The following is a 27,762-nucleotide window of genomic DNA, read 5'->3' as shown; positions in this document are numbered from 1 at the left end:
CAAATATCGCCAACTTCCGCCCAATTGCCCTACTCTCACCTTTATCAAAAATACTAGAAAAATGCGTCCACCACCAACTCATGCCTTTCTTAACGCATAACCACCTCCTAACACCCACCCAACATGGTTTCCGCCCTGGACACAGCACCATTACTGCCTTACTATCCTTCTTAGAAACAGTCAATCAAGCCAGGGATTCTGGGTTACTAGTTTCCACTGTACTGCTTGATCTGTCTAAAGCCTTCGACACCATCTCTCACAAACACCTTCTCTTTCATCTATCAAACCTTCATCTCTCCCCTGATACTCTATCCTGGTTCTCTAGCTACTTATCAGACAGATCCCAAGCTGTCAAATGGAACAACTCTACCTCCTCCTTCTTACCTACACCCACTGGCGTTCCCCAGGGGTCCATCCCTGGACCCATGCTTTTCAACATCTTCATAAATAACCTTCACTCTGCCATCCCAGACACAACAGTCATCCAATACGCTGATGATTCTACCTTAGTCTGCACCGCCTACAACATTCCCGAACTACTGACAAAAACCCAAATAGCTTTTTCCACTACAGAGAACTGGATGCACCAAAATCATCTCTCTCAACTCTAATAAATCTAAAATTCTTCTCTTCACTCCCTCCAGGGCTTGCACATTTGATAAAACAGCATTCAAAATCATAAGCCAAACCATGTCACCCATAGAGGTGGTCCCATCTGCAAAACTCCTTGGCATCACTATAGACGAGCACCTCAGATTTGATAGCCACATACAACAAAACATAAAGAAAACCCACCAAAAGCTAGGTATGCTCTATAAGAACAACTGCTTTCTCTCCAACTCCGCTAGGCATACCTTAGCAATTACCTATCTTCTGCCATCTCTACTATATGGAGCCCCTCTCCTTACTAACCTGTCTTCTTCCATCTCCACTAAACTCGAACTCTGCTATAATAAAATCTCTAAATTTGCTACCAAATCTAAAACCTCTTCTCATCATTGTCTTTCCCTACAAACTCTGAACTGGCTAGAACTCCCTAACTACCTAGAATACCTCCAACTAACCACTGCTCACAAATTAATATTCTACCCTGATAAATGCCCAGCCCTAGAAAACATCATTCCACCATACACCCCAAACAGATCTCTAAGATCTGAACACCAAAATTTAATCGCCTTCCACAAACCCAATCGCCCTGGTGGCCAACTCCTCTCCTACTCTCTTGGCAGGAAATGGAACTCTCTCCCTTCTACTCTTAGAAAAACATCTAACACTGAAGCCTTCAAAACCCAACTTTTCTCTTACTTGTCCACTAAACATAAGTGTACCTGCTTACATCCTACTTAAATTTAAATAAATTCCCCTTGAATCCCTCTATATCCTTTCTCTCTACTCTATCCTAATTCTCTTTTTTTTTTTTTCTCTCGATCACAGCTTGATCAAACCTTAATCTACTCTCAGTCTATGTACTTTCTCTCTCTCTCTTCTCCTCATATGTAAATATTGTAAATAGCATGTAACCTTAGACCTTCTTCTCATACAGTTTAACCTGCTACTTAAAGGAAACTACTAAATCTATTATCTACCTTCCTGAATGATGTTTTTTGAAGTATACTGTGTGTATTTGCTTTTTTTACTAACTGTATCAATGTAATGTAATTTCAAATGTATATATTTTATTACTACCTTTTACACCATGTAACTTAGATTGAATTTGCTTTGTTTTTGGAGCTTTTCTCCCCGGGCCTCCACTGAAAATGGGTACGTTTTGGCCCAGTGGACTTCCCCGGTAATCAAACTGGAAATAAATAAATAAATCTTCAGGGCTGGTGAGAAAGTCAAGGTTTCCTGAGCGAAATCTTACTACTAATGAGGATTGTTTTCTTCTAATCTGTAACCCCACTGTCCCTGAACACATTCATTGTCATAAAGGCTGGCATGTAATGGACATTTGGGAAGTATTGCCCATATCTTCTCTTGTGACTCAGCTGGTGTCCTGCCCACACCCACATCTCCAGCCTCCACTGGGATCGAGGCAGTGCATCCAGGTGTAGACATCCACACTCCCAGGATGGGCATGCCAATCTTCCACTCCTGCTCTGTGAAAGTACAGGCATGTAAATTCTTACCATAACAGTAGATGTCCTTTCTCTTCACTGTTGCAGTATTCTTCACCTTCAGGATATTCTGCAAAGGATAGCCCAACGTCCAGCCAGTATGCAAAAGCTTTTAAATCTTGTATGCACCACACATCACTCGTATGCTCCCAGTAAAGGATACAAGACATAAATGTGACATACAGATGCAATTACCCAGAACTGAATTGCTCCAGAAGAGAAGAAACTCAATGACCCAAAGGGGGGCTGTATACACCCAGAAGGAGAAAATGCACATGTAAAAAGGGGATCCCTCCATCAGGAGAGTAACTAAATCAAAGCCCAACAGAAAAGGGAGGGCATGGAGGTAGGGACCGAATACTGCAACAGTAAAAATATGACATCTACTATTACAGTAAGATTTTACACAACTCCACTATGTCCTTCTGTATCACTGCAGCAGTATTCTTAACCATAGGAGGGGTACAAAAGCTCAAGAAAAGGAGTGGGAGGTGGAAGGCTGGGAACAGCCCTCAAACTTGTATAGGATGGCTGTATTAAAACCTGCTTTGGCCCTAGAGACTGTATCCAATTGACAATGCATAATAAAACTATGCAATGAAAACCAAATAGCAGCTTCATGGATGGAAATGGTGCCCAAACCCTTGAAGAAAGTACCAAAAGGAACAGCCCTAGTGGAATGAGCTCTAACAAAAGTAGACAGTTGCCATTTAAACATTAACAAAAGGAAAAAGCCTTAGACATCAAGGAGGAGATAGTTTTCTTAGAAACAGCCACACCCAATGTCCTGGGCTGAAAAGAAAAAATCTTGTCTTATCCAAACACCCAAAATGTCTGTGCAATTCCAAGATATGCAGGACCCTCTCACTAGCAGCTCGGGAAGAAGGAAAAAAGAAAGGGAGTTGTACTGCCTGATTCAAGGACAACTCAGCAAGCTTGGGCACAAAAGGATTAGTACACAGACACACACAGTCCCAAAGTAAAACCAAAAAAGGAGGCACAGTCAAAACAGCCAAAAGTTCAGAAACTCTCCAAGCAGAACTAAGAACAAGCAATAAACAGTCTTCCAGGCACAGTATTACAAGGAAGTTTAAACTGCGGGCTCTAAAGCAGCTTGGGCAATTTTTTCCAAAACAAAATTAAGGTCCCAAGGAGGAGGAACAGGCTTCCTGAGGCCCTAAGATGTAGGATGCCTTTATGAAACTGTTTGACCTCAAAACGAGAAGCCAAAGAAGGATTCAATAGCAGACTGGCAGAAATAGCTGAGAAATGGGCCTTTAAAGAACAACAGGCCGAGCCAGACTGGATCAACTCACAACTAGGACAGAACTAGATGGACCTCCACTAAGTAAGTCTCCTGGCAATTAATCATGGCACCAGAAATAACATTTCTTCCATTTGACATATGACTTTCTGGTTGCAGGTTTTCTTGCCTCCTGTAAAACCCTGAGCATGGCCTCAGAAAACAGTTGCCTAAAAGGGATCAAAAACCCTATCATACACAGTTGTCAGCTGAAAGGACAAATGAGAATGGATGAGTGACCCCTGTCCGGTCTGAGGAGGTCAACCAATGAGGTAAGTTGTGGCGACTGCCCCTGGCCACATGCATTTAGGGAGAAACCAGTAGTGTCTTAGCCAAAAGGGATCACTAGCAACATTTTTGGGGAGCCCAGCTGAATCTTCTGCAGGACTCTTGGAAGTAGAGAAGGGGAGAGAAGGCATAAAGAAACATCCCTGTACAAGGAAAAGAAAGGGCATCTGTCTTCGATGCCAGATGGCATGACATTCTGCAACAGAAGAGAGGAAGCTGTCTGTTCAGAGGGGAGACAAAAAGATCTACCAGAGGAATACCCCAACGATGGACTAGGTACAGAAACACATCTCTGTGAAGCATCCATTTATGAGCCTGTATTTTCGACCTGCTCAAGGAGTCCACCACTAGACAGTGGTCTGAAGAAATGTACACTGCCTAACGAGTTAACTGATAACCGATAGCCAGATCCCAGGTCTACAGAGCCAGCCTGCAAAGAAGATAACATTTTCTGACCCCCTGACTGTTGACATACCACATCACTGTGTTATCTGTGTAAACCTTCAGAGGGCCTGGAGAGTACATGGGGCGTAAAGCCTGAAGGGTCAGAATCAAAGCTCTTACCTCTTTGATGTTGATTTGGTCTGACTTATGATTGGCGGGGGGTGAGACCTTGACCTTTCAGGTAACCAAAGGAAGCCCCTGTTCCCATGTCTGAAGTGATGATGAAAAGTTCTTGAGAAGGAACAGGAGGTTGAAAGGGCAGGCCTGGGTTGAGAGTAATTGGCTGAATGCACTAGTCAAATTCCCAATTGAGACAAGGAAAGAGAGAGAAACTGAAATCCAGAGGGTGGCAATGCTGAAGCCAAACTGACTTGAGGTACCACTGAAGCTTCCACATTTGATGTCTGGCAAGATGAAGCATTGCAATAGAAGAGGCTATGAATCCTACGACTCAAACTCCCTGGCTGGAATGGCAGGCAGAGGAAGGAGAGACTGAAAAAGCTGTCAAGGACACAACCTTTGGAGGTGGAAGAGAGGCCATCATTGGTACTATCTGAATCCTGTAGCCCAGATACACATGATCCTGAAAGGGAGTCAGGACAGACTTTTGGAAGTTGACAGTGAACTCCAGACTTTGAAGGAGAGATATGGTGAACTCCAGAGCAATATGGAGAATGTGCAAATAAAGATAAATCCAAATGTCTTGGAACTAACAAAAGGTAATCACAGGAACCAGGCATTCTGTGAATACCTTTGGAGCAGTAGAGAGGCAAAAAGCCAAAGCAGAGAAATGTAAGCAAGAAGAAGAAACAGATACATAAAAACTTCATGAAAAGAGGGTGAATAGGTATACAAAGCTAAGCATCCTTCAGATCCAAGAACACCAGAAAATCCTGTGGAAGCAACAGAGAAACAGGATTTGAACAGTAAACATCTGAAAAGAAGAAACCATGAGAAAAGTGTTGAGCAAGAAAGGATCCAGACTAAGTGTCCAAGTGCCCTCCTTTCAAGGAACCAGGAACATTCTGGAGTACAACTGCTTTCCCACTTAGGAGGGAGTGGCAGGCTGAATAGTTCCCTGGGCCACCGGGGACCAAAGAATGTCTGAAAAATGAAGAAGTTGCTCTACAGGACATTGAGGAATCATCGACAAAGTAGGGAGAGACTTCCACACCATGATGTAACCCTGACAGATGATGAATAGAACACAGGAATTTGAGGCGATGAGTTGCCAGTTTGAAGACAAGGGGACGAAGGAACCTGGCCAAGGGTTTGGGGGGTGAGGTAAAATGTCAAAGAGAAGCAGGCTTATCAGATAAATGAGGCTTCTGGGTCACAGGAACCTGAGAAGACTTAACAGAAGGAGTTCCCCTACCACCCTTCCTGCCTTTATTGGCCTGACAAGACTGCCTTCGAGCTAAAGCAGACCTAGAAGGATAGCTCCTCTGGAATGTACGAATTGGAGAGACAAAAATATGTTTAAGGTTCTGCAAAGCTTTACCTTTTCCTTAAAGAGACAAACGCAGCAGCAGTCCCAAAGAGATTTTTATTATCCAAAGGTGCATCCAGCAACTTGGCCTTAATGTCTTCATGTAATGACTGCATACAGAGCCAAGACTAACACCTCATGACAGAACCAAAAGCAGCAGATCTGGTAGAGGCATCAGCAGCATCATAGCATCACTTGATAGAGTGCTGAGCCACCTGAGAGAACCCAAAATGAATAAAGCACAAGACGTTCTTTCAGAACCAGCGAGATCAAAAATACCCTGATGAGCCTGCATAATCAAGGCCAGAGCATATTTGGTCGTATGGGTCTGGTAACTGATGGCCTTAAAGGCCAAAGAAGGCAGCAGTATGCACCTTCTTTCCAATCTTTTCCATTACCCTACTATCCTTATGCAAAGACAGAAGCTTGGAATAGGGCAAAAGCTTAGCAGGCTTGTCAGAGGAGACGGACACCACAGCAGGATCAGAAGATGGACACAAATGGGAAATGACAATCCTCAGGAACCTTAGAGAACTTGTCAAGTTTCCTTGGAGAAGGGGGCTGAAAATCAGGAGTCTGAGAGGCAGCTATAAAGGTGTCTAACAAAGCAGCCAACACAGGAGGTATGGCAGAAGGCTCAGGAGTGTCCACCTGAAGCAACTCATATACCTCTTCTGGATATCAGACACCCGAGATGAATCCCACCTAAAGTATTCCATCATTCTGGCTACTCTGTCCCCAGAAGACAACTGCTCCAAAGGAGACTCAGGGCTAATGAACTTATCAGAGCCATAGGACAAAGCAGAAGGCATCTGGGAAGAGCCATAGTACAAATCAGAAGGCATCTAGGGAGTGCCATAGTACAAAGCAGAAGGCATCTGGGAAGAATAAGACAAGAACCCTTCATCACACTCCGAATCTTCATCTGAGGAATTAGGTTTCCTAGTCCTTTTGGAAGGACTTGACTTGAAGCCCCTTGGGGAGGTTTCAGGGCCATTAAGGCATAAGACAGGCCCCATTTCATTTGAGGGTCCTTAGGACATACAGAAGAATGTTTGGTATTCTGTTTTTTTCTTCGTAGGGACATCAGCCTTAAACACCGGAGGTGCTGAACCCTGAAGGGATTCAATAAGAGTACCCAGAACATCTTCCCTGACTAGAATCTGCAGAATTCCTCAACGGCCCTCCAAGATAATAAACTGCAATCCCCTCTCAATGTCCAGTGCAGACACCTGCAAAGCCTTAGAGGAAGTATGAAAAGAAGGATCTATGCTGGCCTCAAAAAGGGTTGCGGCAGATGAATCTAAAACTGACACCAGACAGCTTACTATACCCACTTCTAGAGAGACATCTGGTGTAAACTGGACAGCCAAAGAATCTTGCCAACAATTCTTGGCTGCCTTCTTGCATACTGGAAGTACCTTGGGGTTAATCAATTCCACCATGCTACCTTTGGTTAACTGTTTAAGTCTCTATTTTTTGAGATAAATGGCCAGGGAAGAACAACTAGCTTCTAAGAGTCTTAGGCACAAACATGTTACAAATACTACAGTAGGTATAGTCGTTGAAAGCACCCAAACAAAAAGAGAGACTGTTCATGATGATCCTTATAGGGAATCTGCCTCCCACACTGATGTTTTCCCTTTTTGAATGACATGCACTTCAGTTAACCAAAGGAAAACAAGAGCAATAGTAAAAAGAAAGAAGACCCCAAAGGGACACTTACCTGACTAGGTATTCAGCACAATAAAAGGTGTTCAGACAGATAAAGATTATGGTGTTAGGAATGGCGGCAGAGATGTTTTGTGTAACTGCATTCATACATCTTTTATGGAGAGCATACGTGAGATGTATGGTGCATACAAGATCTAAAGGCTTTGGTATACTGGCTGGACATTGGGGTATCCTTGGTAGAACAACCCCAAGGTGAAGAATACTGCAACAGCAAAAAAAGGCATCCGACAGTGCCACTGATCAAACTTATCCCTCTAAGCCACCAGCTCAAACTAAGTTAATCTACACACTTGACAGATCAACAGGTCCAACAAAATTATTCAAATTCTATGAACAAGAAAAAAAAAAAAAAAGCCAGAGGATTCCAAAATCAAATAACCAATCAAGGTACAAATGAATTCAATGAAGGAAGTCACAATCACCAACTGAATGACACTGAACGTACAACAGCACACATTAATTTTTATTAATGTAAACCAAATAAAAGACAAGTGAAGCACATAAAAACTATACAACACCCTTTCATCCCTAAAAGGAAACGAGACTTCATCAGAGCTACATAAATTGTAATCAATAAATTTACAGTCCACATACTAATCAAGTAATTAAAAATCAGCCAATCACCATGAATATAAAATTATAATAAAATGAGTATTCGTTAAGTAAATAATCATTACTTAAAGTGGAACTGCACTGTACAAATATAAAATTAATTCTTCATTCTTGCAGGGTACAGTTTTTTTTTAAATATTTTCAGAGCTTGTGTATTTCTTTTTTTTTAGGTTTGTTTAAAGATTTTTAAATACACAAATCCATTTATAGGTTAGAATGAATTTATATGGATTTATTTTTTGATCAGTCTTTTTAAATAACACATTTTATACCTTAAATATTTACTAATCTATATACTGCGTATATAATTATGTTTACTTTAAACATTTATTTTATATTAATTTTCAATAATACTGACTTTTAACAGTTATATGTATTCAACACTGAGATTTGAGTAATTTTGTTAAGTGGTGAGTTTTTATGCAATAGGCAGTGTTTAAATATTCAGTACTAGGTTTGTTTGGATACTGAACAAGTTGTTTATTTTAACCTCTTTTGAACATTTATTTGGTTAAACTATACAGACGTAAAAAGACCTATAAGAATTATATGAATTGATTTCAAGTTTCTACAGTGTAGTTTCACTTTAATATTTACTTAATGAATACTTGTTTTAATTTAAATGTTATGTTCATTATGATTGGTTCTTTTTTTTAATTAGTTTATAAGTACGTGGATTATAAATGTATTGATTACAGTTTATGTAGTGCTGATGAAGTCCTGTTTCCTTTTAAGGACGAAAGCCAGTGTATAGTTTTTATGTGATTAACTCATCTTTTATTTGTTTAACATTAAAGTTCAAGTGTCGTAGACTTGGTGGTTTCAGCTTGCTTCATTGGGTTATTCTATACTTAAAATTCTCCCAGACTCATCTTTATACTTCTTGCTAAAAATGAAAATAGATGCTCACAAAAACATAGACAGGCACACAACCCAAAACATAGCATCCCATCTAAACAACTCCAAATCAAACTCTACACTTATGTAAAAAAGAAAAAGTACAGTGAAATATTTAGGGGATTCTTCTTTCACTTCAAAGTCAAAGAAAAAATGTATATGAGCGCACAGGCAAAATGCAGGCAACCCCTAAAGGGACACTGTCTACCTAAAGCAGTCCCAACAAATTAAATGTGTTCATATCACAATGAAATGTTTGAATAAATACAAAAAAATAAAACCATGACTGTTACTAGTCAATCAGAAAATGGGATTACTAGCAACAGAGACCAGATTCTATCCAACTAAAAACATGCAGAAACTTTAAAACAAATCCTAATATAACCTACATTACTAAACTGCAACAGCAAACATTAACCAACACTACAGGCAAAAACAATTTTAGAATTACATCAGGACTACAGCGGAATGCAACTCACAAGACACTTCACAACTGCAAACCTACTGAAACTACCTAAACCTTGCTCAGAAGAATCTTGGTCAATAAAGTCAAGTCAAATGGATACAAGAATCTAACGCAAAGAACAGACAAAAGGATACATGGGGATCTGTTCTGTACAATAAATTAAGCATCCTGCACTGTAGTATTGGGGAACTTAGTTTGCGACTTCTGGCTTCATCACTCATGAAAACTGTACACTAAACCTTGAATATTGAATCCACAGTTGACTGCATCATGAACACAGTAACGTGTGTGTGTGTATATACATATCTCTCTCTCTCTCTATATATATATATATATATATATATATATATATATATATATATATATATATATATTATATATACATATACACATACATACACACACACACGTATACAACTTCATATGTGTTCAGAAGGCTAACATCAAGGCCTTTTTAAGTCTAGTCATGCATTCCAAATTTCTGACAAGTTCTGGTACCTTTGACACATGCAAACATTACGGGCTGCCTGTGCTATTAGCGACAAGGTGCCAAACCAGGGATAAATTTCCTGTTCTCCATCCAACTGCCCAAGTTATACTTGAACTGGGTTAAGGAGGAACTCTGCTTCACATGGATGGGGAGCTTATTCCAGAGAGGGTGTAGTCTCTGGGATCCATACCTGTCTTGCCAGCAGGTCCTCCTTATATCACAGGCAAGGTTTTAAGTCTTTAAAATGGGTAATGCCAGTGCTCTTTAATTTGGGGATATGCAGGAGGTCCATCAGGATGGGGTCGGACACTGCCTTGCTTGCCAGGCACAGATCTCCCTTCAACAGCATGTAACAGACAAATTATAGGATATGGCCTTGAGGTAGTCTGCATAGAACATGTTGTTTCCTCCCTGTATTCTTTTAGTAAGGAATCTCTGTGGAAGTACCAGTTGCTGGATATGTCTGGTTAGGTATATACCAAAGTGGGCACTGTACTCAATGTTAGGTCTGATGAATGCCAAATACAGTGGAACAACGACTTCTTTAGACCTAAATGCCTCACTACCATAGACACGTGACAGTTAAAGTCTAAATTTCTGTTTGTGTGTGTCAACCAGTCCTTGACTACTGGGGTCAGCTCTTAGGGGTGTGTTGTCAATCTGATCATTATCAGGTGTGGATGACTTTCTAAAAGATGCAATTATGCATTTTTTGGCGTTTAGTTTTAGTGACTCTGATACCAGTTGTTTATCTGTTGTTATCCCTTCCTGGAGAACATCTGTGTTGGTGGGAGATTCTCTGACTGCTCCTAATTTGCAATCATCTGCAAATTTAGCAAGCCAAAGGCTGCGGACATTGGCCTTGACTTCAGAGAAGTAAATGTCAAAAAGGAGCAGACTGATCCCTGGGGGACTTCACTTGTGACTGGCCTCTATGTACAGATGGCTGCCCACTGCTAACTTCCCGGGTCCTGTCTGTGAGCCAGCTGGCTATTCACTGGAAAACATAAGGATTTACACCGAACGTCTTGAGTTTGCATCTAATGACTTGCTACTCCTTATTGGATCAAAGGCCAATAAAAACACTCCATAAAAAACACTCACATAAGGCAATTAGCCCCATTTGTCTTGTACACTACTTTGAGGGTGCAAGACTCAAAAATATGACTTGCTGAGACTTTCGCTGTACTGTGATAAAGAGCTCACACACACACACACACACACACACACACACACTGAATAAATGTAGGTTTGCAGTGTGATATCCTGCACTATAAGATTATGGAACAAGTGCCATGATGAGTAGTAACTAGTCATGAAATTGTTTCCTAATCTTTCGAAGTATTTGATGCAACAAAACAGACCCAAATATATTCCATTTATCAAATCTGAATTACGGTTTTAAATTTATATGAATGGGTTTTGGCATTAGTTTCTTTTTTTTATCTGTGATAGTAAAGGCTTTCATGTTTTCATATATTTTTATGAGGGCTAAAATGCGAGTTCTATACTAGTTCGGAGGTGATTAACATATTTTGAAGATGTTACATTAGTTATATTATTTTGGTAATGCAATGAGGAGTATGTTATATCTATGTTAGCTTAAGGATTACTTGAATTTTTTGCATTCTTTATCTTATCTAGGATTGCATCCATTTTACTACTAATGCCACTTCCTGATCAGCTGGGTGCTGTCCTTTTATGTTTTTTAATGTTTAGCTAATCTAGTGACAGATTTGGGTGCTAGGTGCTTTGCTTAAGTGGAAATAGTTGTTTTGGGTGGCTTAATACTTATTTACAATGCAAATAGTGCAATTTTTTTCTTTAATTTAAATGAACTTGAGACTAGATTTTAGGCAGGTGGAAGAGCTGATGTGTACAATGGTACTGTGAACAGCACTGTCCCCCCACATTAAGCAGTTCTCTGGTGTGATTCTTTGTCAAGGTGCCTTCTGAGTGGAGTATGCATGATCTCCCTGTGTCTGCTAGTCTTTTCTGGGTACGCTGGTTTCCATCAACATCCCAAAGACGTGCAGTAGTATGAATGGTGACTAAACTGCTTGCATGTTTGGATGATATGGAAGAAAGTCCTGCTGATCTACTTCCATTCTCTACTTGTCTACTAAACTCTGTAGATTGGAATGACTGTTCATGGGTAACTACAGGATTTATCTACTACACAGCAATGCTGGACTGAATAGATATCCAAGTGTCAGTGTGTGCATATTATACACACACACACACACACACACATATATATATATATATATATATATATATATATACATGTATATGCACACAGCTAGACAGATAGACATAAGTAGATATACATGTACACCAATAATATCTACCAGCTTCTGAAATGTGACTCAGCAGATGGCACAAAGAAATCATATCAGGTTGCAAGGCAAATACAGTCATCGTACAACCATTTATAAGAGATGCCAGCATCAACCTACTCACCAGTTCACAGGACATCAACGGCAGATGTAAGGAGTACCTCCAAAAACTTCTGAAAAATAAAACCACATAGAAACCGTATGTCCCATACATAGCCTACCATTGGAAGAGGAAGACCCACCTTAAAGAAGGTAAGATCAGAACTAAGTAAATTAAGTTAGGGAAAGCAGCAGGTCCAGATGAGGTCACAGCAGATATGATCAAGATTTTGGGAGAGTTAGGGGGAAGAAAATGATCCTGAAGGTACTCGTAACAATATAGAGAGTAAGGTGTATGCCAGATGACTGAAGAATAAGCATTCTAGTGGCAGTGTACAAAAACAAAGGGAACATTCACAAATGTGGGCAGTACAGCGATACCAAATTCCTATCACACTGCATGAAAGTGCTGGACCAAGTGACTGATAAATATGCACAGTAGCAGAATGCAAGATGACAAATGAGCAGTTCAGATTCAGACCAGGATGCAGTACAACCAACCAAATGTCTGCAGTGAGAGACACTGGACAAGAGACTAGAAATAAGTGTCCAAGTCGACATTCCTAAACTTGGAGAAAGCATATGACAAGATAACAAGAATGTTGATTTGGGCAGCCTGGCTATAGATTGAAATCTCAAACATTGGTAGAATTAGTGCAGGCTATATACATGGACCAACTGACAAGTATGAACATTGTTTGGATCTGTACAGTTCCCAATGAGTGGGGCCTCATCAGAGTTCAGCTCTGAGACCACAGCTGTTATTAGTTATGGACAACATTAGCAAAATAGACTGTAGAGGACAACTCAAGAAAGGTCCTGTATAGAGATGATGTGGCATTACAATCATACTCTGGACAAACTTCAGCAAATGAGAGGGGAATGGACTGCAAAACAAAGGACACAAGATGAAACTGAGCAGTGACAAGACAGTTGTCAGGGCAGCAAATGCAGAAAATCAGACAAATCTGAAAACTGAAACAGAAGGTAGAATACTTGACAGGTTAACAGCTTCAAGTATCTGGGAAGTGTGGTTCAGTAAAAATGAAGTATGAATGATTAGGTCAAAGCTAGAATCAAAGGGGCTGCAGTCAGTTGGCACAATGTCCAGAGTACTGTTTTAACAGGAGAATGCCAAAAGAAGCTGAAAGGTAAGGTGTACAAAACAGTGATAAAAACTGTACTTCTATCATCATCTTCTTTCGGCTGTTCCCGTTAGGGGTCGCCACAACAGATCATCTGTTTCCATTTCTTCCTGTCCTCTGCATCATGCTCTTTCACACCAACCGCCTGTATGTCCTCTCTCACCACATCCATAAACCTCATCTTAGGCCTTCCTCTTTTCCTCTTACCTGGCAGCTCCATCCTTAGCATCCTTTTCCCAATATACCCAGCATACCCCCTCAGCACATGTCCAAACCAACGCAATCTCACCTCTCTTGCTTTGTCTCCAAACTGTCCAACCTGAGCTGACACTCTAATATACTGATTCCTAATCCTGTCCATCCTAGTCACACCCAGTGCAAATCTTAACATCTTTGACTCTGCCACATCCAGCTCTGACTCCTGCCTTTTCGACAATGCTACCGTCTCCAACCCATATAACAGCTGGTCTCACTACCCTCTTGTAGACTTTCCCTTTCACTCTTATTGGTACCCGTCTGTCACAAATCACTCCTGACACTCTTCTCCACCCATTCCACCCCGCCTGTACTCTCTTCTTCACCTCTCTTCTACACTCACTATTACTCTGAACTGTTGATCCCAAGTACTTAAACTCATCCACCTTTACCAACTCTACTCCCTGCATCCTCACCATTCCTCTAACCTCCCTCTCATTTACACACATATATTCTGTTTTAGCCCTGCTGACCTTCATTCCTCTCCTCTCTAAAGCACATCTCCACCTCTCCAGGGTTTCCTCAACCTGATCCCTACTCTCACTACATATCACAATGTCATCTGCAAACATCATAGTCCACGGGGCCTCCTGTCTAATCTCATCTGTCATCCTGTCCATCACCACTGCAAATAAGAAAGGGCTCAGAGCTGATCCTTGATGTAATCCCACCTCTACCTTAAACGTATGTCACTCCCACCACAGTCCTCACCAATGTCACACTACCCTTGTACATATCCTATACCACTCTTGCATACTTCTCTGCCACTCCCGACTTCCTCATACAATACCAGAACTCCTCTCTAGGCACCCTGTCATATGCTTTCTTTAAGTCCACAAAGACACAATGCAACTCCTTCCGACCTTCTCTGTATTTCTCCAACAGCACTCCCAGAGCAAATATTGCATCTGTAGTGCTCTTTCCTGGCATGAAACCATACTGCTGATCACTAATCATCACCTCCCTTCTTAACCTAGCTTCTACTACTCTTTCCCATAACTTCAAGCTGTGACTGATCAGTTTTATCCCTCTGTAGTTACTGCAGCTCTGCACATCACCCTTATTCATAAAGATAGTTACCAAAACACTTTATCCACTCCTCAGGCATCTTCAACTTTCCAAAATTTCATTAAACAATCTGGTTAAAAATTCCACTGCCATTTTTCCTAAGCACCTCCATGCTTCCACTGGTATGTCATCTGGGCCAACAGCCTTTCCCATTCTTCATCCTATTCATAGTTGTCCTTACTTACTCCTTGCTAATCTGCTTCACTTCCTGATTCACTATCCCCACATCATCCAACCTTCTCTCTCTCTCATTCTCTTCATTCATCAGCCCTTCAAAGTACTCTTTCCATCTACTCAACACATTCTCCTCACTTGTGAGTACGTTTCCCTCACTGTCCTTTATCACCCTTACCTGCTGCACATCTTTCCCAGCTCTGTCCCTCTGTCTAGCCAATCAGTACAGGTCCTTTTCTCCCTCTTTAGTGTCCAATCTCTCATACAACTCTCTATATGCTTTATCCTTAGCCTTCGCCACCTCTCTCTGTCATGCGCCTCATCTCCTTATACTCATGTCTACTTTCTTCATCTCTTTGACAATCCCACTTCTATTTCACCAGCCTCTTCCTCTGTATACTCTTCTGTACTTCCTCATTCCACCACCATGACTCCTTGTCCTCCTTCCTCTGTCCAGATGTCACACCAAGCACCTTCCTAGCAGTCTCCCTTACTAGCTCTGCTGTAGTTACCCAGCTATTCCGTAACTCTTCATTGCCTCCCAGTGCCTGTCTTAACTCTTCCCTGAACTCCACATCGCAATCCCCCTTTTTTAACTTCCACCATTTAATCCTTGGCACTCCTTTTACACTCTTCCTCCGCTTCTTGATCACCATCATCATCCTGCAGACCACCATTCTATGCTGCTTAACTACACTTTCCCCAGTCACCACTTTACAGTCTCCAATCTCCTCCAGACTGGCCCTCCTACATAGGATATAATCCACCTGTGTGCATCTTCCTCTACTCTTGTATGTCACCATATGCTCCTCCCTCTTCTTAAAATACGTATTCACCACAGCCATGTCCATCCTTTTCACAAAATCCACAATCATCTGATCTTCTGCATTCCTCTCCTTAACACCATACCTACCCATCACTTTCTCATCCCCTCTGTTCACTTCACCAACTTGCCCACTGAAGTCCGCTCCAATCACTAGTCTCTCACCCTTGGGTACACTCACCACCACTTCATCCAACTCACTCCAAAATTTTTCTTTCTCATCCATCACACACCCAACTTGTGGAGCATATGCACTAACAACATTCATCATTACACCATCAATTTCAAGCTTCATAAACATCACTCTATCAGACACTCTCCATCTCCAAAACACTCTTGGCATACTGTTCCGTTAGGATAACCCCTACCCCATTTCTTCTGCCATCCACACCATAAAACAATTTGAACCCGCCTCCTATACACTTGGCCTTACTTCCCTTCCATCTGGTCTCTTGCATGCACAATATATCAACCTTCCTTCTCTCCATCATATCAGCTCTCTGTCTCCCTATACTAGTCATACTGCCAACATTCAAAGTTCCTACCCTAAGTACTACACTCCTAATCTTTTAGGATACATTTATTTTTTCGTTTACCTTATTGTGTTGTTCGTTCTTTAATAAAAGGATTTACCAATTTTAAGAACCTTGGAGGAGTTTATTGGATACTGCTGTGCTTTCTGCATTCTTTTGTGGTTTTCTGGGACTGAGTTCGTGTTACTGTGTTTCACACTCCTACTCTTCCTCCTCCTCTCTTCCTGCCTTCGGGCATGCCTTCTCCTTCCTCTTCTTCTTCGGCCAACAGTAACCCAATTTCCACCAGCACCCTGTTGGCTAACAGTACTGGTGGCAGTCGTTGTTAACCCGGGCCTCAACCGATCCGGTATGTAATTATGAAAAGTTCTCCACATCAGTAATTTTTGGCAGAGGTTTTACGCCGGATGCCCTTCCTGACGCAACCCTCCCCATTTGTCCGGGCTTGGGACCGGCACAAAGAAATGCACTATACAAACTGTGGCAGTGAAGGCAGAGCCAGTTGAGGAAACTTGATGTGATAAAAATGAAGTGACTGAGACAGGGGGTAGGATGCACACTATGGGACAGATGCAGAAATGAGGACATTGCATAAGCCAAAGAAGCCCTGGTTTGCAGAGATGGAATTTTACACATTATAGTGGCTCAGGCACATTTGCAGGACAATATATGGCGATTTGCTGAAGATGATTTGGGAGAGACAGGAAGGCAAGACGAAGGAAATCAAGTTAAGAGATGTGTGGACTTTGTGCCAGAAGGCCTGTGCTGTGACAGTGAGGCATGACAGTCACAAAAGGTGAGTGTGGCACTAAATCAACAGAAGTGGCAACAACAGATATACCACTTTAACCCCATGTAGAAAAATGGGGAAAAGGGGGTTAATTGTGATCTTAACTGCCACCAGCAGCTCAGAGAAACTCTGAAGCTAGATAATCTAATGTAAATAGAAGACAAATACAGACATGTGAAATCTATAAAAACAAAACTAAGCCTTTCTATTTTAGTATAATGTTACAATTTCACCTTTATGAACTACCAAATCTATGTTGCATGTTGTTGTACTTACATGCATTGTGCCTCTAAACTTCAGAATGGCCTGAAAATGGTCCATCTGAATCACTGTTCGACCCATTTACCAAAACTTAATAAATCAATTGCTAGAAATAAAAAATGTTAGTATCTTACCTTTGACACTAAATCAATGTTGAATCGTCTGCCTTCTTTCACTATCTTAGAATAAGTAATTTTTACTTTCTTTGGTTCTTGGATGCATACTTCTTGCATAGGTGGCAAATCAGAACCTTGTACTGTCTCTTTAACAGTGTCAGACTCCAAAGCCGAGGAGGAAGTGGAATCAAGATTGCCTTCTTCAGGCACTGCTGGTACAGTTTCATCATAAGGTGGTGTATCTGATGCTCTGTTCTCGAGTTGTCCTGTGGGTTTACTGTCTCCATCACTAGGGCCATGGTGAATGTCACAGCCCTCTCCTTCATTTACTACTGGTACAGTTTCTTCTCCTTCCTTACATATAGCAGCAGCTTGTTTCATTTCCAAAGCACCCACTTCCAGGTCATCATCAGAATCCTGACTATTATTAAACAAAGAAAAGAAACAGCACAGTCAGAAACAAAGACTCTTGAGAAATCCATTAATGCTTTTTCTGTTGATTCGTACAACAGCATGGAAAATCACATAACATAAACAAGGTCAGGAAATATTTACAGGCAGGCTTTATAACCTTAGCCCAATGCAATAAACAGAGCAAATTTTCTAGACTTGCACACACTTAACAGGAAAATGTACCCAATACAATACATCCCTTGGGCAAGGAGTGGTGTTATGTTTCATCTTTCATGTTCATTGTATTGAACAAAAGCAACAAAGCCCAACAGCGTACACTGCATTATTGTATTTAATGCTTTTCCATTTCACTGCTTACAATCACCTTAAGTTACAACTAAAAAGAAGTTATGTACTCACCATAATGTTCCATGTTTGTTGTCCAGCATCTCACCTTCATTCTTGCTGGTTGGGTTCAAAGCTGATCCTTGGCTCCAACTCAGCCGCATATCAAAGTTCGAGAACTTCTACTGGTTCGGGGCTACAACCTATCCCAGGATGTCTAACGGCTGTTCCCCAGATATCGTTTGAGAGACTACTCCCTACAGTATGCTAACATACAGAAAATATTTTATGAAATATATCGGTCAAAGGTAGAGAGGCAAGAAGGGACTCAGACCATATTTTGCCAGTTGTAAAGTCCTCTAGATCCTCCAGGAGGGGGAATGGATGGGTGGGATGCAAGAATGAAGGCGAGATACTGGACAAGAAACATGGAATGTTGTGGTGAGTACATAAAGTACAGTTTTGTACCTACCATAAATGTAGATGTTCGAGTGCTAATACAGCTGCAGTCATAACAGATGGGTTCTCCTGCCGTCAGGCGGGTCCTCGGTCGGCCGAATTCCAAAGTCTAGGTCCGGCGTCGGTTGTCGTCGCTTCTTCCCTGACGTCAGTGCGACAGGGGTATAAAAGAACCAGCCAACACCATTTTCTTCAGTTTTTCTTGCCCCAGATGTCAGGTGCCCCCAGAAGGAAGGCAATACATAAATTTGTGTAATAAGCAATGCCATATAATCAAAATATAGTAGTGCAAGCAAATACATCATGAATGAATACCCCAATCTGGTTGCATGAGGATATGTTAGCCAATAGACCTGTCCCAAGAGGGGAAGGAGGGAGGGAAACCTGGACTGCAGCTGTATTAGCACTCTAACATCTACATTTATGGTAGGTACAAAACTGTACTATGTTCATCGTGCATACAGCTGCAGTCATAACAGATGGGTAGAATCCCAAAGCTAAGGTGGAACTAGGAGGAGCCAGAATGCCCTGCAAGACTGCAGTGGCAAAGCCCGCTCTAGATTTGGAGTATAGTGGAAGGTGGTAGTGCTTGGAGAAGGTATACACAGAACTCCAAGTGGCTGCTTCTAAAATATCTTTGGTAGGAACTCCTCTAAGAAAGGCTGCAGAAGTAGCCGTGGCCCTTGTGGAGTGAGATCTGATGCCTGTAGGTACAGTTTTGCCATGAAAAGAATAGCAAAAGCATATGCAATGGGCTATCCATTTTGAGATTGTCTGTTTGGAAATTGGCTTTCCTTGAGCTCCTATAGCATAGGACACAAAGAGCTGATCTGATTTTCTGAATGGCTTTGTTCTGTCCAAATAATAACGCAGTTGTCTGTGGATGTCCAAGGAATGTAGTAATCTCTCCCCTTTGTTTTGAGGATTAGGATAAAAGGTAGGTAAATGTATGGCCTGATTCAAAGCTACCCTGGATAATACTTTTGGCATAAAGGACGGGTTGGTTCGTAATGAAACTCTGTCCTGATGGAAGATGATAAAATGCTGCACAGCCATGAGAGCTTGTAGTTCTGAAACTCTACGAGCTGAGGTAATAGCCAGAAGGAAAGCTGTTTTCCAGGACAAATATTGCAAATCTGAGGCGACTGGCTCAAAAGGAGGCAAAGTCAGTTTTTCGAGAATGAAATTGAGATCCCAAGCAGGTATTGGTTGTTTCCTTGGGGGTTTTAGATTCTTAACCCCTCTGAGAAACTGTGGATCAGTGTTGTATTCTGCAGAAATGGCTGAGGCATGGATTTTGATGGAGGAGAATGAAAGGAGCTCAGCTAGATACTGTAATATTTGAGGTAAATTCAGTTTTTCAGGATCCTGGCCCTTTTTCTCATTCCAGACACAAAACAGTTTCCATTTTGCGGAGAAAGCTTTTCTAGTAGACGGCTTTCTGGCCTCCAAAATGACATCCTGCACCTCCTTGGAGAGTAGGGTCTGTTGTAATGTTAAGGAATCTTCCATGCGGCTAGATTGAGTGTTTTTAGCTGACTGTGAAGAGTTTTGAAGCTGGCTGAGTCAGGAGAAGAGGCATTAGAGGCAGGGTCCATGGTGGGGAATGCGTCAGGCTCCTCAGGAGTGGGTACCAGTGTTGTCTTGGCCAGTCTGGAGCAATGAGAATCATCTTTAGTCTGTCTGCTCTGGTTTTCAGTAGAACTTTGGGCAGCAGAGGAAAAGTGGGAAGGCATAAACTGTCATTGATGTCCAACTGAAAGAGAGAGCGTCCACTCTCCAGGCCTTTGGATAAAAATCCTTGAGCAGAATTTTGTCAATTGGGGATTTTTGTGGGAGGCAGAGAGATCTATGTCTGGCCTTCCCCATGCTTAGATTATCTCTGTAAAAACTTGAGGATGCAACTTCCATTCGTGTGGATCTGTCATATTTCTGCTTAGGTTGTCTGAAAGCGTGTTTTCCTTGCCTGGCAAGTACTGTGCTTGTAGTTCGATTTGTAAGTCCATGGCCATGTTCCAAAGTGACATGGCCAGTCTGCATAGGGGGTATGAATGTGTTCCTCCCTGTTTATGTACCACATTACTGTGGTGCTGTCCGTTCTTATCAATAGTTGGCCTGGTTGCAGAAGGTCTTTGAAAGCTATAATAGCATTTATTACTGCTAGCATTTCCTTTTGATTGATGTGAAGGTGCTTTTCTTTTTGGGACCACTTGCCCTGAATGCACCGATCTGTCATGGCGCCCCAGGCGTAGTCCGAGGCGTCTGTTGTGATGACTTGATTTGCTTGAGGCTTGCTGAATGGGAGACCTGTGTTTGTTTGGCATGCTTGAGCCCACCACAGAAATTCCTTTTGAAGACATGGAATTAGTGGTATTATTGTTTCCAAACTGTGGCTGTGTTGAGACCATAGGTTTTTCAGGTACCATTGAAGTTTCCTCATATGCAGCTTTGCACATGGGATTAGTAAGATGCAAGATGCCATGAATCCCAGAGCCTGCAGGATTTTCCTTGCAGTCAGCCTGGTGCAATTTGCTAGTGCTCTGAAGTATTGAGTTAGTTGCCCCTGCTTCTCTGGCATGAGGTAAGCCATCTGGGTGTTTGTGTCCAAGTTGGCACCCAGGAAAATTATTTTCCGAGAGGGTATTAGCCTTGATTTCTTTTTGTTGACTGTGTATCCCACAGAATTCAACAACATTATTACATAAGCCAGATGTTTCAGAAGAATGTGCTTGCTGTCCGCTTGGATCAGGCAGTCATCCAAATAGGGGTATATTTGTATCCCTTGAAGTCTGCAGTAGGCAATTACTGATGCCAGGCATTTCGTGAATACTCTGGGTGCAGTAGATAAGCCAAAGGGCAATGCAGAGAATTGATAATGGGTTGAACCTGCAAGAAATCTGAGGTATCTTCTGCAATTTTGTCTGATTGGGACATGCAGGTATGCCTCCTTGAGGTCCACTGTTACCAGCCAAGACTCCTTGCCCAGCATGGGAAGAAGCTGCTGCAGAGTGAGCATCTTGAATTTTGGTGCAGTAGAAATGTGTTTAGGATGGATAGGTCCAAAATAGGTCTCCAATCTTTTCCCTTCCTTGGTACCAGGAATAGTCTGGAATAAAAACCTTGACCTTGTTCGTGCGTAGGTACCGCTTGAATAGCTTTCATGTCTATGAGATCTGTAATTTGTCTTTGTGCCTCTGCCCTTTGATTGTGTGGCAGGTTTGGCATGCCTCTCATTTTTGGAAGGGTGTGAAAATGGAATCTGTAGCCTCTGTTTATAATGTCCAGGATCCATTTGTCTTTTGTGACAATATGCCAATTTTTTGTAACGCCAGTTTTCCGCCTAAGGGTGCTGCCATTTGAGTCTTGCTTGGCATGCAAAGGGGAAAGTCATTGGGCTTGCTTTCTGAATGGTTGCGAGTTATCCTCAGCACCTCTGTGTATGAGCTTGCCATTGTCTGCCTCTAAACGATCCTTGGTATTGCCCTCTGCCTCTCGGGCACCTGTATCTACCTCTTTGGGGTCTGTCCGTGGCTGGAAAGGACCAATTTTTGGAAGGCCAATTTCTACTGAAACGTGGGGGTTGTACCTGTAGAAAATCTTTCACAGTTTGCATTGATTTAGCCTTTTCCTCCATTTTCCTTAATACCTCCTCAGCATTAGCTCCAAATAATACATCCTTTTGTAGAGGGGCATCTAGTAATTTAGCTTTTACATGATCTGGCAAGGTTTGTTCCTTGAGCCAGGCATGTCTACGTATGAGTGATCCTGTAACAGCAGCTCTACATGAGGCCTCTAGAGCATCAAAACCACACTGTAAGGTATGTTTACCCACTTGTTCTGCACTATGCATCAAATCCTGCAACTCCTTCAAGTCTGGTTGTTCAGGTTGTGACATTTTACTTTTCAATTGTGATAACAGAAACTGTTGGTACTTTAGCATATGGAACTGACAGTTTAATGCCCTCATGGTTAAGGTAGCAGAGGTATATACCTTTTTTCCCCACCTTTCTATGGATCTGGAATCTCTCTCAGAAGGTAATGGATTTTTAGCAGTGGAGGCCTTAATTCCCTTGGGGCCCTGTGAGCTGGTTTCTGGGTCAGCAGCATGGCTTTTGTATAAAAATTGGTGCGAGTCAGGAACCCTGTAGTACCTGTCAGGCTTGACTGGGGCTGGAGGTAGAGAATCCGGGTTAAGGTAGGCCTCCGAGTACACATCATTTAGTATGTCAAAGGCAGGAGGTATAGCCAGAGGCCTGTGCTGAGGTAGCAAGAGAAATTCCCTAAGCCTTTTCTTGGAATCTGAATAATCTTGGCATTTCCAGTGGAAGTGTTCTCTTACGGTATGCAAAGTTTCCCCAAATGAGTAATCCTCTTGGGGGGGGGGGGTGGACTCCTCTGCATCAGAATCTTCAAAAGGGGAGTAAGAATGTTCTTGATCATCAGAGTGCTCTGAAATAATGGAGGCCTGATCAGAGGAGGGGGATTCTTCCTCCACTCTGGGCCTTTTGTCCGGGGGAGGTTGAGAACCCCTGATAAGAGTAATTAAATCCTCAGCCATTTTAAGCATCTGTTTTTTAGGCATGGGGCCTGGAGATGGGCCCTGTGTAGCTGGAGTGCATGGCTGCTTTAGACTTAGTGAAAGCCTTGATGGAAAAAGAAGAGGAAGGTCTGAAGACACCTTGAGAGGAGGTGGACCTGTCCACATTTTGAGATTCACCGCCAAGAGTGGCTTCGGTATCTGCAGTCGGGGTGTGAGCCGAGGAGCCTGCGACCTCGGGCACAGGAGACACCGCCACTGAAGTGTTGTCGGTAGTCAGGGGCTGCGTAGGCACCTCGCTGAGAACCGCACCACGTGTAGTCGGCTTTGGCGTGGTGTCGGTAGAGGCCACGGACCTCGTGTGTCGGTCCTTATATTTGCGCTTTTTAGACAAAACTGGAGTCGGAGTATCCGACGACATAATATAGTTAAATGTTTTGCCAAAATAATGCTGGGCGAACTCCGCCTGACGCTTAATGGTGCGTTTGTTGAATGTAGCACAAAAGCGACAGATCGAGACGTCGTGGTCTGGGCCTAAACAAGGAATACAGAGGGAATGGAAATCCTTATGCGGCATTTGCTTCCCACAAGAAATACAATTATTAACTTTCTCTGACATCGGTCTGAGGCAAGAAAAATTTCCCCAACGAGGTACTTAGCTTTCAAGAAGACTTCGGTTGCAAAATTTTCGTAATTTCAGGAGCTGGCCGACCGGCACTTGCGAACTGCTTCTGCTTCGGGCACTGCGCGGCAAGAAAGACTTTAGAAAATGGCGTCAGCTGGTTCTTTTATACCCGTCACACTGACGTAAGGGAAGAAGCGACGACAACCGACGCCGGACCTAGACTTTGGAATTCGGCCGACCGAGGACCCGCCTGACGGCAGGAGAACCCATCTGTTATGACTGCAGCTGTATGCACGATGAACATCTTCTTTATGTTAAGTTGTCCTATCTCGCCTTCCATTCTTGCTGGTTGGGACAGAGTCCCCCAGCACCTTTTTCTTGGGTGGCTCAGGACAATGGAACCAAGGGATGCCCTGTTCTGGGAGGCCACATCTACTTTGTAATAAGAGATAAAGGTGTGAGGATTAACCCCATGTAGCAGCAGCACAAATTGAATCCAAAGGGAGTCTAGATTGAAAGGCAATGGAAGCAGACACCGCTCCAGCTGAATGTCCTTTAAATTTCCCTGGTCGTTCTTTATTGTGAGAATTATAGACATAGATGATGGCCTTAGTAAGCCATTTAGACAAAGTAACTTTTGAGACTAACATGCCTTTTTTCTGAACAGGAAACAAACAACTGTTCTGACTTTCTGAAATATTTGGTCCTATGCAAGTAAAATTGCAACTGTCTATGCACATCCAGTTGGTGAAGCTTATATTCTGCCTTGTTGCCATAGCTAGGAAAAAACACAGGCAATTCTATAGATTGGTTTAAATTCGCTTCAGAACAAACGTTTGGTAAGAAGGAAGGATTTGCTCTGAGGGAAACTATCTGAGAAAAATCAAATATGGAGGGTGGATAGACACAGCTTGCAACTCAAACTCTCCTAGCTGAAGTAATTGATGTTAAAAAGACTGTTTTCCAAGATAAAAATTTTAGTGAACAAGAGGATGCTGGTTCGAACAGGGGAAGGATCAAGGATGATACTAAATTTAGGTCCCATAGAGGAGGGGATTCTCTTAAGGGTGGTCTTAATAGAAAAGTACCAGAGGAAAGCTTTGCATAATCTACGGGACATTACATTGGATCCACGTTCTCCTACATGACAATTTGATATGGCGGCTAATTGTACTCATATAGTGGCCACCGCTGCCCCTTGATTAAAGACTTCCATTAGAAATTCCAAAATTGCAGGTATAGGGGCTGTAAAGGGATCTATTTGTTTTTTGTCTGCCCAAGAGAACCTCCTCCATTTGCTTCCGTAAAGTTTCCTAGTAGTCTTTCTGTGACAGGAAACCAGAATGTGTCATACTGCAGGGGATAATTCTGGAAGCCTGGCTAGGATTGGAGGTGGATTAACCAAGCTGCCAGCTTGAGGCTCTGAAGAGAGGGATGAAGCATTCCTGACTGATGCGTCAGAAGCTCCAGCAATGGGTCCAGGATCCACAGGTCCTCCTGAAGCTGGGGACAAAGAAAAGGGAACAATATCTGTTGAGGCCAGTAAGGAGCAAAGAGAATTATCCTGCGACTCAATGGCTTGGCTTTATGAATAACCTTTGGAATAAATGGAAATGGGGGAAAGCATAAAGAAGTCCCGGGGCCAATCATGGACAAGTGCATCCCTCGGTCACTCTCCTGGAGGGGAAATGAGGGGAAAGTAGTTGCTGCATTTGGCATTGAAGGGAGTGAAAAAAAGGGTCGCAGTAAGGCTGCCCCCATTTGCAAAAAATTTGATTCGCAACTTCCTGTTTCAAGGACCTCTCGTAAAGCATGAAAATTGCTCTACTTAGCCTGTCTGCTATTACGTTGGATTTCCCCAGGATGTGCATTGCTGTCATAAAGAGAGGAGTAGAAATTGCCCATTGCCAAACTCTCTGAGCCTCTCGACATAGAGGATAGGATCTGGTTCCCTCCTGTTTGTTGATGTACCATACCACCACCATAGTCTGTTTGAATTGCAATAGTCCCCACGGGAAGAGAGCTCTGAAATGCTTGCAATGTCAGAAGCACCGCCCTCAACTCTAGGACAATGATGTGCAAATGGTACTCGTGATCTTTCCAAACTCCATGGACAGTCTGTCCCAGATAATGCCACCCCCACCCTATCTGGGACGCATCTGTGGTTACTGTAGCAACAGGTTGGGTAAGTACAAATGGTCTGCCCATCATTACCGGAGTGGACTGAAGCCACCATAATAGGTCCCTCTTGCAGGCATCCGTAATGAGAATCTTGTGTGACATGGGTAACTCCTGTTTGGACCATTGATCGAAGAGTAGCCACTGTAATATCAGCATGTGTAGTCGTGCCAGTGGGACTAGTGTTATCGCCACTGCCATTGAGCCTATGACCTTGAGGATACATTTTGCTTGTACCTTTTTCTTGTTGAGTAGGATAGATACTTGATTGCGTAGGGTTTGTATTCTTCTCAAGGCAATTTTGCTAACATTGTTTTTGTTTAATTCTGCACCTATAAAGTTAACACGCTGTGATGGCAACAAGGCATATTTTTTTGTATTTATAGTAATGCCTAGGCCTGAGCAGAGATGGATGGTGGCGTCCCTCGCTCTGATTTGTAGATGCTTGGTGGTGGCAGTCAGGAGCCAGTCATCTAAATATGGAAACACCTGGAATCCCTGACGTCTCAGATGAGCCGTGACTACTGCCATGCATCTGGTAAACACTTTCAGGGCTGTAGTGAGACCAAAGGGCAGAGCTCTGAACTGATAATGACTCGCTCCCAGCCGGAAGCGTAGAAATCTTCTGGAGTGCCTGTCCATTTTTATGTTGTAGTATGCATCCTGAAGCTCTAGAGCACATCCAATTGTCTTGTCCCAGAAAAGAGAGTATAGACTGCAGTGTGACCATTTGGAACTTAGCAGACTAAACAAGTCAGTAAAGAAAGCAGGGATCCAGTATTGGTCTCCAGTCCCCTATCTTTCTTGGAACTAAAAAAAACCTTGGGTAAATTCCACATCCGATCTGGTCTGCGGGGACTTCTTGGATGACTTTTTCCTAGCAAACTTTGAATTTCTAGGATCGTTTGATCCCTTTGACCGGGTGGAATGTCTGGGAAAGATTTTGACGGATGAGGTGGACAGGTTAAAAGAATGCTGTATCTCCTGGATATAATGGACTGTACCCATTTGTCCTGAGTCAATTGTGGCCAGGCTTCTGGGTACAGTGATAGTCTTCCCCTGACTGACTCCAGAGGTGGATAGTTGGGTGTCCTTTCAGGAGAGCTGGAAGGGCCGACTGGAGAATGTATCTGTCGCCCTGGTTTTGCAGACCCCCTCTGCCATGTGGATGGTGTCTTACATTGTTATTCCCCCATCTGCCACTGGGGGAAAGATCACCATGAGCGTCCGACAAGGCTCCTTTGGACTTCCAGAACCGCATTTTTCCATTCTTTTCACCTTTAGGATAAAATCTGGTAGGGGTGGAAAACCACTCTGACGGCAGATACAGTCTTGCCATCTTGTTGTCTCCTTTACTTTCAGCCCCAACAAAAACGAGCCATCAAATGCGGAGTCAATAAAGGAAGATCTGAAGAGTTCAGCAAACTCCCAAAGTCGCATCCAGGAATGTCTCCTAAGAGCTATTCCTTGCCTGCTACCCTGCTCGCTCCATCTGCTGCATAGGAGATGAGGTGCATGGAGGAGTTCATAATCGAGGTTAAGGTCGCAAGCTATGAATTTATTTTATCTGACAAACTCTGGGCTGTAGCCCCTTGCAGGGCATCTCCTAGCTCTTTAAGGAGATCCCGTTGAAGTTGGGTGAAATGTGATAAGTAATTCAGTGACCGTAGGGTAAAGGCAGCTGAGGAGAACATGGGCTTCCCATATCTGTCCATCATTCAAGACTCCTTGTTTAGTGGATGGACAGATGCAGAAGTTTCAGCTAACTCCTTTGTGGCCCAC

At 42.6% G+C, this 27,762-nt stretch overlaps 1 protein-coding gene across 1 annotated transcript in view; it reads right to left on the bottom strand.

Annotated features, from left to right (window-relative positions):
* The window catches only part of CHM (CHM Rab escort protein), a 1,989,252-nt gene that overhangs the window by 1,333,665 nt on the left and 627,825 nt on the right, over positions 1-27,762 (bottom strand). The window contains exon 5 of the mRNA XM_044057753.1: positions 17,462-17,864. Coding sequence (XP_043913688.1) covers positions 17,462-17,864 — 403 coding nt within the window. The remainder of the gene's footprint in view (positions 1-17,461; positions 17,865-27,762) is intronic.

Source organism: Protopterus annectens, chromosome 15.part0 (assembly GCF_019279795.1).
Source record: "Protopterus annectens isolate FY-2018-M chromosome 15.part0, PAN1.0, whole genome shotgun sequence".
Taxonomy (NCBI): domain Eukaryota; kingdom Metazoa; phylum Chordata; order Ceratodontiformes; family Protopteridae; genus Protopterus; species Protopterus annectens.
Note: the sequence above shows the minus strand (reverse complement) of the source record. Positions and strands in the feature narration are given on the sequence as shown.